Source organism: Lepidochelys kempii, chromosome 6 (genome assembly GCF_965140265.1).
Source record: "Lepidochelys kempii isolate rLepKem1 chromosome 6, rLepKem1.hap2, whole genome shotgun sequence".
In the NCBI taxonomy this organism is placed as follows: Eukaryota; Metazoa; Chordata; order Testudines; family Cheloniidae; genus Lepidochelys; species Lepidochelys kempii.
Genome location: NC_133261.1, coordinates 50,701,410 through 50,714,191, shown reverse-complemented (window position 1 = coordinate 50,714,191; position 12,782 = coordinate 50,701,410). Strand labels below are relative to the sequence as shown.

Sequence of the window (12,782 nt, the reverse complement as noted above, 5' to 3'; positions counted from 1 at the left end):
CTGATGAAGTGAGCTGTAGCTCACGAAAGCTCATGCTCAAATAAATTGGTTAGTCTCTAAGGTGCCACAAGTACTCCTTTTCTTTTTGCGAATACAGACTAACACGGCTGTTCCTCTGAAACCTGTTTAGATATAGTTAGTGCTGTGTCTAGTTTAATAGATGGGGTAAGAGAAGTTGTTTTTTAAAAGTGGAGACATGCCTACTTTAACAAACAGAATTTATTAGATCCTGAATAATAGCAGAGAGTGATTATTCTACAAGACAAATGATTATAGCTTTGGAGTAGAACCATGTACAACAAACACAGGAAAAGTTTCTAAACCACTTAAAGAGGCTACACGTAGAGACAATTATTTTTTTGACCAAGTGTTTGCACGCACTCTTTTTTGATCCAACTTTAGATGTCTGTACTGAATTTCTGCAGATAAGTCAGTTTGATCTGTATACAAAATCAGCTATCAATTTGTATGTACAAATGCTTTTTTTGTATACAAGTGTCACAGGGCACCTGTGTTGCTACCTTGTGAACCTCACTGCCAAGCCAGTTCAGATGGGGGTCAGCAAGGGGTATCCAGTGGATATAGTGTATTTAGATTTTCAGAAAGCCTTTACAAGGTCCCTCAACAAAGGCTCTTAAGCAAAGTAAGCAGTTATGAGATAAGAGGGAAGGTTCTCTCATGGATTGGTAATTGGTTAAAAGATAGGAAACAAAGGGTAGGAATAAATGGTCAGTTTTCAGAATGGAGAGAGATAAATAGTGGTGTCCCCCAGGGGTCTGTACTGGGCCCAGTCCTATTTAGTGTATTCCTAAATGATCTGGGAAAAGGGATAAACAGAGAAGTGGCAAAATTTGCAAATGATACAAAACTATTCAAGATAGTTAAGTCCCAGGCGGACTGCGCAGAGCTACAAAAGGATCTCACAAAACTGGGTGACTGGGCAACAAAATGACAGATAAAATTCAAGTTGATAAATGCAGAGTAAAGCACATTGGAAAACATAATCTTAACTATACGTATAAAATGGAGTCTAAATTAGCTGTTACCACTCAAGAAAGAGATCTTGGAGTCATTGTGGATAGTTCTCTGAAAACATACATTCAATGTGCAGCGGCAATCAAAAAAGTGAACAGAATGTTGGGAATCATTAAGAAAGGGATAAATAATAAGACAGAAAATATCATATTGCCTCTATATAAATCCATGGTATGCACACATCTTGAATACTGCATGCAGATGTGGTCGCCCCATCTCAAAAAAGATATATTGGAATTGGAAAAGGTTCAGAAAAGGGCAATAGAAATTATTAGGGGTATGGAATGGCTTCCATATGAGGAGAGATTAATAAAACTGTGACTTTTCAGCTTGGAAAAGAGACAACTAAGGGGGGATATAATTGAGGTCTATAAAATCATGACTGATATGGAGAAAGTAAATAAGGAAGTGTTATTTACTCCTACTCATAACACAAGAACTAGGGGCCACCAAATGAAATTAATAGTCAGCATGTTTAAAACAAACAAAAGGAAGTATTTTTTCCACACAATGCACAGTCAACCTGTGGAACTCCTTGCCAGAGGATGTTGTGAAGGCCAAGACTATAAGAGGGTTCAAAAAAGATCTAGATAAATTCATGGAGGATAGATCCATCAATGGCTATTAGCCAGGATGGGCAGGAATGGTGTTGCTAGCCTCTCTTTACCAGAAGCTGGGAATGGGCGACAGGAGATGGATCACTTGATGATTATCTGTTCTGTTAATTCCCTCTGGGGCACCTGTCATTGGCCACTGTCAGAAGACAGGATACTGGGCTAATAGACCTTTGGTGTGACCCAGTATGTCCGTTCTTGTGTTAGAAAGATGGGGGAAATGGACATGATATTAATGCTAATTGAGTTTCTGCTGCTAAAGTAAAAAAATCTGTGGTATGCTTGAAAATACACTAAAATTAAACAACTTCAGCCTCTGTCATTCATCATATGTCACTGGAAATGTTGAAATTACTAACTAAACATACAGATTAAAATCTAATTGTGCATTACAATGAGTACTGAGATAAGAAACCTCCACACCGTGATTTTTTTGTGAAGCTGTAGCTATTTTAGTGATGAATGGGTAAAATCCAGTATGAAAGAAATAATTCTTCTGATGAAATTTATGCCTACTTCAGTATACTCTCTTCAGAGCCTAAAGGGTGGCTGCATGTTTGTATAGGTTCCTATATACAAGTGGGTATGGGTGTCTTCGTGTTATAGGCATGTCTGTATGTGTTTCCTTATAAAGTTAAAGAAATCTGAGCTTCATTGGCTATAACCTTGGCAGAATATAATGTATTTCCTTTCCTTTCTTTTCCTTTTCTTTCGTTTCAATCTACTATTTCCAGAATCCACTGCAACATACAGACTCCTTATATAGCTCTAATTGCTCCAACAATGAAGGGGTTATGAATGTAGCAACACATTTTTAAAGCTCTTATAGTTTTACTAGTTGTAGTTCAACATCATGGAAGGAAACAGCACCTTCCCCCAGTAAAAAAAATCTAACTTTCCTCTGGCACACAGAAGAGGCGGTGAATTCATTTCTGTGATTTCATAATTGTACTTTTAAAATTTGCAGTAAAAACACTGTTACAGGAAATAAGTAATAAACCAAAGAGAGTAGTTCAGAAAATCTCTCCTAATGAGGGAAATTTATCAACATATTTCAGGGGGTAAAAGAAGATCTCTGCAGGGAAAAGGCAAGAACCTCAAAGAATAATATGAACCAGACTTAAAAATGGAAGTTAAAAATACTCAAGACATGAAAAGTATGAGTTAAGAAGACAGAGGTGAAAGGTACAGCTCAGAAAGATTCAGCATGTGAACACACAATGTGCTGCTTGTGTTAATGAGGGGACTATATACAGCAGTTAGCATGCTGGTATTTCAGGGCAGTGAAATGTGAGATAAAATGTGCTCCAGGGATAGAGAATGTGGAAGGAAAACAAACATTGCACTTAAACCCTTTACATACAAGGAATTTTAATGATGACCCTATAGCATAAGTACTTAAGTTCTTTAATTAATTTATGAAAAAGTAATGGTACATACATTTGTTTTTACATTTAAACACATTATATATGATTCATATCCCAAAACACAAAGGCAAGTGTGTGTGTGTGGGGGGAGGGGGCAGGGGATCAGGGAAGATGACAGCCCCACTATCTCCCCTGTCCAGTGATGTGATGAAAGAACTCTCCAGAAGTACTCTGCCTGAGATCAGAGGTGGGAGAGGTGCCCAGCATCCTGAGCCCTGGTAGGTCATTTTGATATATTTTTTTAAACAACTCATTAGCAGACCATGGGTCTGAGTAGGTAAGGCTTTAGTAATTCTCATGAAGTATTTGGCCCTCACAAGGTGGTGGAAGGATAAGGTATGAAATTGCTAGAATGGGCATCACAGGTATTCATATCACAGTAATACATGCACTATATAAATATATATATATTTTCAAATGGTATGGTGTAACACTTGTTCTGGAGTGACTATGCTAATGGCTGTTTAATTTCTGAGTATGCCCAGGTGTTTCCAGAAGCCTGAACAGACTCAAATTGTTCATGCATTTTTTTTTTAAAGTGTTGTGCCTTCTCTTCTGCCAAATAAGCCTCCTGAGTCTTTACTCAACATTGCATGGTCAGATTTAAAAAGAAAGAGAATTTTAGTGCGCTCTTTTACATCACAACTCTTCCCCATGCAACACTTTTTGCAGGGATTTGGTTTCAGGCTCTCCAGAGGAGGCAGAACCTTTCTGAGATTACACTGGCCTACTACAGAATGATGTGGTACATTCACGTCTTCATACTGTGGCAATTGTGCCCCAGAAGTAACTATAAGAAATTCCAAGAGAAACAGTATTAAGTCTTACATGTTATACTGTTTGATTTTATGAAAATGAACACTAGTAACCAATGCCCGAAATGTAGGTTTTAGTATTGCCACTTTTTAAAAACAAGGTTTCATATTCAATATAAATGTTTTAATTCAATTTAATAAGTATAATTGAAAGGAGACTTTTGTTTGGCTTTAAGCATTCACTGACATTTTTTGTAATCTAAGCATTGCGCATGAGAACCAGGAAGCAAAACTGACTAGCAATGCACATTAAAAAAAATCTAGTTTATTTTTATTGTACAAAAAGTGAAATACAAAAAGTAAACACAGAATGGGGAAATATTTCTAACATTTTTGAGTTTTCATGCTATTTATTATTTTAAGGCTATAACTTCATGCTCTCCCTTTAAACTATATATTCAATGGTTAGAAAGGCTGTAATATGCCTTCATTTATAAAGCCACATAATGTAGGGATTCACAGACTTTAGAGATTAGCTTTGCATGTCTTTCATTTAAACTTTTGCTGTTCATAATCTATGAGTGGGTGAGGAAGCATTAATGACAATACTTTGTTCTCAGAGCTCCTGATAACTACGGTGAACTCTTTTTACTCCTGTTCTATATTTGGGGAAATGGAGGCATTTAGAGGCCAAGTGATTTTTTTTTCCTCCCCAAGCTTAGAGGAGGCTAGTGGCAGAATTTGGAACAGAAGAGAGGTCTTCTAATTCCCCGTAGTAATCACTAGACACAGTTTCCTTCACAGTTTATGTGACTATAAGAAGTTGAATTTTGGATTTTTAATCACAACTTTTTGATATTGAGAACTCAAGAAAAATTAAACTTTGAATGAAGGCTCCCATATTTTTCCTTTTCTCATGTTATATCAAATCAGGAAAATATATAATTGACAACTGCACATTTTTACTTTTTTCTCCCCTATCAACACAGATACCAAATTCATTTTTTCGTGAAAGGAAAGATGTTTTAAGAAATACCATTTGTGAAATGCGCATATAAAATCTTACAATTTCAATCTTACATGCAGAAATTCAAACATGATCTATTTGGTGCATCCTACCGCTCCCCACCCTATCCCCATTGCTTCCTTATTTCACAGAGTCAACAAATTTTATATTATTATGTTCCAATTCTTGAGCAAATTTGGTTTTAACCATAGTATGGGTCAGGTGCTGCTTCCTTCAAAAATATGACTCAGCCACATGTAAAAACTTTTCCGGTTAGTTCTCAAAAGAAGATATTCTAATTACATGCAAGAAGTACCATATTTGTAATCTTTGTATCATATATGTGTATATCTGCTGTGATCCAAAATACCATATGTTATGTTAAATATTGGGAATAAAGGGGAAAAAGTAATGAGGACAAATTGCTTGGGACATTGAACTTTCAGTTGTTGCAGAGGAGGTTTTGCTATTTCACTACAAAATTACATTTGCATTTTCTGTAAACTTAACAACTCATCCAACCAACATTACCAAAAAAAAACCCTGAATATAGAGAATGAAAGGCAGAAAATTTTGAAACAGATCATGTTATCTTTAGAGCAAGAAGAGTAATGAAAAAAAATCCATAGATTATTTTAACAAACTAAAATTTGTTGAATTTGTCATTCAGCTCAAGATTAGCATTTTATTCAGCGCTGAATTCAGAATTTGTTTATTTATTCATTAGTTCTTAAGAACTCTTCTGAAATCTGTATGAGATACAGGCAAAGCAAGCTATTGTTCTATTACGGTTCAATTACTTAAAACTATATATGCACAAAGGCAGACATGTGGAAGCCAGAGCATCACCCTTTACTCCTTTCTATGTAGACACTTGCAAACACTGGTCTCCGGCTTATTAGGATCATAAATATCTGTGTGCCAATCTTTCACTGTTCAGCTTCTAAAGAAAAGCCTTCATGACAATGTTGTATGAAGGTACTAGGTACACATTACTTCAACCTTTCTAGTAATTGTAATCATGTGTTAACTTGTCAATTTCTGAAGCTCAGTCATCAGCTGAATTGAAAATATGGAGACAGTCATCACAGTTTTGTGTTGTTTCTACCTGCTGTCATTCCCATTGAATTTCAGGCTTCTTGTCAATTTCATACTAGTGCTGAGTGCAGTGGAACTGACAAAGAGCAGTATGCTATCAGCTACCCAAACAAAATGAGACAGGTTTAGCAGAGAAGTGAAGCCTCTCCATTTAGGTATGAATTTTACATTATGTTTCTGAGGCTACCTGCTGTCCTAGTCAAAGTCAAATCAATATTGATTTCAGAGGAACTCATGCAAGATGCTGGCACTCGACATAGGTGATAGAGAAGGCATGAAAGCACGTTTTAAAGTAGGTGCAGTTTTCACAATCTTGGGTTAGTGTAAGGGCCAGATTTGAAGGAGCTGACATCAAGGAAAACTGAAGAATGCTGATTAAAGCAGTATTGGACCTGGAGCCACCTTCAGTTAGAGCACCATGTAGTAAAGAACTGATCCTCATCTGCATAGCAGGGTGGATAAACTGTAGGTGATAGGATTATATTTTCTTCAGTAACTTCATTTCTCCATAAGAAAAGCTTTTCTTTATTCACTTTGTATCTCTTTGTCTTAACATTTGATGTTAAGAGCACAGACAACTGAATTCTACTTTCCCCATTGAAAATTGTGCCGATGATCCAAATGGGGTCAGTGCTCTGGGTTCTACTAACAGGGTCGGCTGTCAGAGTTGCTGTGGTGGTGGCTGTGAGCAGCATCCTCAGATGTACAGTTACAATGGGCCGAATCTTTTGCAGGAGGAACAAGGAGGGCCTTCTACACAACTACAGGGCAAGGAGTTTCTATGTATTTTACAGTGGCAGGGTAGCATCCCTTTCGTTATGGCAGGGAAGGCACTTAATATAAACCCTTTGTCTCAGGCAGTTTATTCTGAGAACAGGCATTTTTGAGCTGAGGAAAGGCCACCAGAACTGCTGGGCCCCTTGCACTGCAATCTTAAGGCCTAATTCTATATGGTGTTTAACACCCTTGCATGGAAAAGAAGTGCTTGAAGCACCACTCAGAACATATTCCTTGCCTCTCGAGATCTGGCAGAAAGGGCAGCATATTGCTAGTATCTATTTTTATTATTTTTTTTATTACCAACAAAATTATTTAGCCAAAAATTTGGAAATTTCAAAAATTTGGAAATGCATAGAAGTCAGTTTCCCACACCAATCACCCTGCGTACATATTTCAAAGCAAATTTTAAAAGCATCTGCAGTCATGCAAAATACCATATATGGATAGTGGGCTGAGTTGGGGGTACTGAAGGAATTGCAATTTTGAATTTCTTGATTTTTGTGAATTTAAGAATAATATTTTATACTTAGGAAGAAGCATTTCATCCAAGCAGCGCAAACTTCTTTATAAGCATTACATGAATAAGCTTCACAACACTCCTTTGAGGTAGGTTCCACAAGTAGTAATATTCCTATGTGGCAGATGTGGGAGGCAAAGAGAATTTCACACTTGCGTGCCTAAATATGACTGTGGGCATCAAGATTTAAGTATCTACAAATCAGATGCTAAGGCCAGAATTTTCATAAGATACTAATGATTTTGGGTGCCTAACTTGACAAAAAAATAAGGATTCTCAAAGGGCAGGCAATCAGCATTTTCTGAAATATCAAAATCCTTTAAATGGTCTCAGATTGAGAACCCAAAAATTAAGGACCCAAAATCATAAGTGTTTTCTGAAAATCTTGGTCTATGTCTCTAAACGTGTATTTAAGCTCCTAAATCAATGGTGGAGTATCCTGACTCTTGTTCTAACGGTTAGACAGTATTCCCTCCCTTTTCATTTAAGCTCTCAGTTTTAATGTTGCATTTTGTATATATTGTATTGATTTCATTTAGTTTTAGTTCTCCCGTTGTAAAAGTTCATTTTCGACTTTGTCTGCTACCAAGTTCATTTTGCAATCCCGAAGGGCTTTTATTAAGTCAGCAACCTTAGCTTCCTTTCCCTTCCATTTCTGCCACTCTCGAAGTGACTGCATCAATTGTTCTTGCAAGTTATAAGGACTGGCTGTTAGAATTCTGTCAATTTTTGTATCAGAAATTCCTAATCTTCGAACTAGCATTTTCCAGTTCTTCCCAACATTGTCACATATAACTTCAAAAGCTACATTCTGCTGACCTGAAAAATAAACAAAATGGAAAAATCCAGTTTATGCCAAATGAATGATTTACGAAGAGACATTTACAATGTGCATTTCTCTATTAATTCTTACTGTATAGGTACCTATTAAGGATCACACTGTCACAGTAAAGCCACTGGATGTGCTGAGGGCAGTGTAGAAACACCTCAGACCTGATGGAGTTTCCAGAAGCCTTGCGTCATACAGTGACAAAACTTCTCCATAAGTGCCAGGGGAGCTATGCTACCCTTTCTGAAAAGCTGGTTGCAGCATGTACTCCCTCACCCTCCTGCATGTGGCCAGTGCAGAAGCTAGTGTATGGAATTCCATGTGGCAGTTTAGAGCCAGAGATAGTACTAGTTTGGAAGTCCTTGTTAAGAGTAAGTGAGACTCAAATAATGCATAGTTCATGTACTGGCCTTTTGAAGAGGGGTAAATTTCACCACGAAACTATTTCCAACTATTTGAAACATTATTCACTTTTTTTTTTTTAAAGAGAGAGGCAGACCTCTGCTCCAAAGTATTCCCATGCAACAGTGTTAGGGGTTAGATTGAAAGATTTCCACATATAACTTACTTAAAGAAAACCCCATTTATCAGTGGTTCCCACAGTGTTAGTTTGCAAAATAAAAATAAGAAGATGTGTCCACCTACGTTTTTCTGTCTCATCTAGATGGTTGACAACATCACCTTGTCCACCTTCTATGAACTCCTGTAGTTGGATTATCAGATCTTCTCTTTTAATGGTTTTGATCATAAGCTGGAGAAAATCTACCTTCTCTTTTGCAATCTCCCGCTGTTCAAGGAGGATGAGGAAGAGATCAATACCAGTTTTGACGGACTCAAGCTTCCTTTTGCCAATTTTGTCCAGGCACAGAAATTTAAGGGAAGAGAGATCATGGTCAGATAAACTCATGGAAAATGAATGCAAGAGAGACAAAAATGGGTCCATTTTGGTAAGCCCTGTGAAAGAATATCAAGAAAAAAATATTTTGTGTGTAAGAAAACATACAGGAAGTCTCACATGTTGTTTGCTTTCTACTTGCCTAGGAAACACCTTTCATCAGAAGCTAAAACTTTCTTTTATTAAATATACAAGTTCTTAAAAACAAAAGTAAAGCTCTTTGGCATGATTACCTTCCTGGAAGGCAATTAACATTAGCTATTTCTCTACAAACATTTCTTACTTTCACTTTCACAACGCACTGTCATTATCAGTAACTAAAATCTTATACTTTCCAAAGTTTGGAACAAACTTCAATATACTTTCTCCAAAGGAAATCAAATTGCTGTTATGAACAATATGTAAAGATATGTTTCATTTCATAGGAGTTGCTACTTACTTCCTGGTTTAATCTATGTTGCCCTGAAAGCCTAGCCGCGATGAAGAAAAACTTTACTGTGCTGAAGGCAGCTCTCTTTTACACAGAGATCTGCCTGTCACCGGAAATCACATGAATGAATGATGCAAACTTTTCAGCCTCCGGGAGTGCTCTATTTTCAAGTGAACACTAGATGGCAATACCATACAACTATCTATCCTACCGTATACACACACATACCCTGAATACTAGTGCCATGTACACACATAGTACTGAATAAATAGATCAAAATCTGTAGTCTAAAGATCAACAGAAGAACTGTCAAAATGGTTCTAAATTATTATGAAAAAGCAAAGCAATTCAATTATATGTTAAGTAAAACATCACAGTTAAGGATTGTGTATATATTTAAATCAAATCCTTCCCCTTAAGAATTGTATCAAGAGTAAAAACTGATGTTCAAAAATATAAAAAATAGAAAAGAATGTGAAAGGATTCAGAAGTTTTACTCTGAATTATTATGGTAGCTGCATAAAGGTTTATTTCACACTAAAAAAGTGGGACAAATTTATGCCTGGTGTAATTCCCTTTAAATCAGTGGATTTACATTAAGAATTAAGTTAGCATATTCTTTTTACTAATCCAATAGTAAGCCCTAATCATAAGAGAATCAAAGCCTATTTTCACACCTTGCTCAGTTCTCAGCACCTAAACTGAGATTGAACTATGACATCATGTTGAAACTGAACCCCTGGAAGTGTACATGGATTTTTCAGTGTAGGGGTAGATAAATTAGAATGGGGTAATTATGGAGTAAGTCAGGGTGCTCACTGTCAGGGTGCTCACTGCTAAGTACATTGTGCCTATTCCATATAGTTTCCTGCAGAGATTAGTGTTTAGGATATTGACGACACAGAAAAGTAGTTGACCAAATTCAGAATAGATATGAGGGCAGATTAAACCTTATTTGAAAACTATCCCCACAGTGAGGAATACATAAAGTTAACAGAGTCATTTTATGTTAAATTATGCACAATGTGTGTGTTTGGTGTAAACATTCAGTTCACTACCTGCCTCCTGCTGCAGGAAAAAGGGGTCTAGCTGCTTGGCTGGTTATCTGTGCATAGTTTCCTGCAATTTGAAAACATTTGTGAATGGTAAGTGTTTAAATAAACCAGGGAGTCTTGGGATAACTAGGCCCCCATTTGCTGAAGGATTTTATGGCTTCTGGTCAAGTTTAGCATTTACATAGTGCTTTACAAGCTATCAATCGGCACATAACTCTGCAAGGCCTACTTATTATTTTCTCTTTACAAGAGGGGAATGAATCACAGCAGTTAAGTGATGAAGTGAGTTGATAAAGGCCACAAAGGGAGCCAGTGTCACAGCCAGGATCAGAACATAGGAGTCCTTTATTCCTTGTCCATCATGCTATTAAGATGCTTCTCCTTGTGGCCAAAAGTCAAAATGGCTGCTCAATGGAGAGGTCAACTCAGCTGCAGGCTATCGGCAGCAGCTGCCTGAGTTATACTGCCATCCACAGCAACGAATTGATATCAGGTTCTTCTAAAAGCTGAGGGACCTGAGAATTTCACTGAACTCAAAGGTGAAGCCTAGAATTATGAATACCCCATGATTGTTAAGAAAATCGGACAAATTTTCAAACCCAGCAATCAATTAATATTTCAAGCCTGTTTTTATACAGAGAAAGCTTTTAGTTTTAAGAAAAGCTCCCAGCCTAAATTCAGCACTGACGCTGCTAAGCCCTGGGGAATTTGTGATTATGGGCTTTACAGGGACCAACCTCTGACTTTTTCCATAACTTTGTAAACCAACCTGAAGTTCTCCCCTGTGCTCTGCTGTGTGTGTGTGTGTGTGTCTGTGTGTCGGGGGTGGGGAGGAGCTCTCTCACTCTTCCCCAGACCACAAACATTATTAATTATTTCCAGCCAAGCCTTCAGTTTACTAGGCACTGTACATACACAGAAGGTACAGTCCCTGCCCCAAAGAGTTTTCAGTCTCACCTATACAAACGCAAAGGTTATTGTCTGTGTCTCCCACATCTCCATCCTCATGCTCCAGTTTTAAGGAGGCCAAAAGCCATTTTCTACAACTTAACTTTCCGGCAAAAATTCTAAAAAATCCCAAAAGAACAAACCAACCCCCAACAATTAGTCCCTTTAAATTCTATCATCCCCATGGTACATGTGAAACCTTCTCTGACCCTACCTCCAGCTAATCACAAAAATCAGGGTTAACACTGGTGTCGTCACCAGCCTCCTCTCTTCTTTTTTGATCCAGGAGAAATGGGTGGACTTCCTATCAGGCAGGTGTTATAAGATGGCTAATGTATATGCATCACCACTGCCCTCTACTGGCTGGAATATCAGACCTGCTTAAAGGTCTGGTTCTGTGGGAGCCCCAAATGGTGCAGGAAGGGGAGAATTACCAGCAGCAGTGTCATATGGAGAGGATATGCTAATACTGGAGAGAATTATCAACACTGATAATGATGGACATGATAGAACTCACTCCAGGCACTTACGTTCCCTGTTTTCTAAGGAACAGAGTAGGTCTAAGTATTTTCTTTCTTGTGTCCTGATGATGCCTTTAAACAAAGGCATGAGACACCAGAGTTACTGTGGGCTGGTGTAATGAGGTCCAGGTAAGATCCATTCACAGCACAGCAATTTGAAATACTCAGGTTCAGAATGTAAAGAATTATCAGGCATAAGGCCTAGTAACAAACAATATAAAGTCTGATTGTACAGAATGAGGCATTTTAGTGTATATTTTTATTCTGCAATAAAATATGAATCTATCAAACTGCATTAGTGAAACAATAAAATACATGGAACTCAGTTCAGGCTTGGTGATGTCAGTGGGTCAAATTCAGAGCTGAGTCTATTGCAAAGGAATTCTAAATTACAGTAATTTACACCTTTTTGGTAGCTCCCTCAGCATGTAAATTAAACCTCCTTAAACTCAGATTATTTTAGACACCTAGAAATTCAGGGCCAGAGTCAGAGCTGATATGTGAAGTGATGTAATTGCAGTTCAGTATGTAAATGTGAGTGTAAGGGAGTCTAAATTGGTATCAACACTGTTTAATTTCCTTAGACTCACCTCTGAAATTTGGCACAATGGAGTTGCACCCATTTTTACCAAGCCTGAATTTGGTCTGTTAAGGCTAGTCTGATACATGCACAGTTGAAAAACCCAAGCAGCTTGCTTTCCTTTAGCCTATTGCCTCTAAAGCCAATTCACAGGGTTGAGTGAAGGAGATGTCGGCCAGTAGGCAACAAATTTTAACTTTTTCAATGTGCAGAATAAAGTTTAACAAAAACTATGCATTTGACCAGCTCAGATTTCAGTGACAGTTTCCCAGATATATAGCTCTGAGAGTGA

General features: G+C 37.5%; 1 protein-coding gene across 1 annotated transcript; it reads right to left on the bottom strand.

The window, feature by feature from the left end:
• Positions 1-2,986: 2,986 nt before the first annotated feature.
• FADD (Fas associated via death domain) lies at positions 2,987-9,484 on the bottom strand. Its single transcript, XM_073347870.1, has 3 exons — positions 9,396-9,484; positions 8,707-9,015; positions 2,987-8,051 (listed from the first exon to the last, which is right to left on the bottom strand). Exons 2-3 carry the CDS (start codon positions 9,002-9,004, stop codon positions 7,774-7,776), a joined length of 576 nt encoding a protein of 191 aa, XP_073203971.1. The 5' UTR covers positions 9,005-9,015; positions 9,396-9,484; the 3' UTR covers positions 2,987-7,773.
• Positions 9,485-12,782: the final 3,298 nt, after the last annotated feature.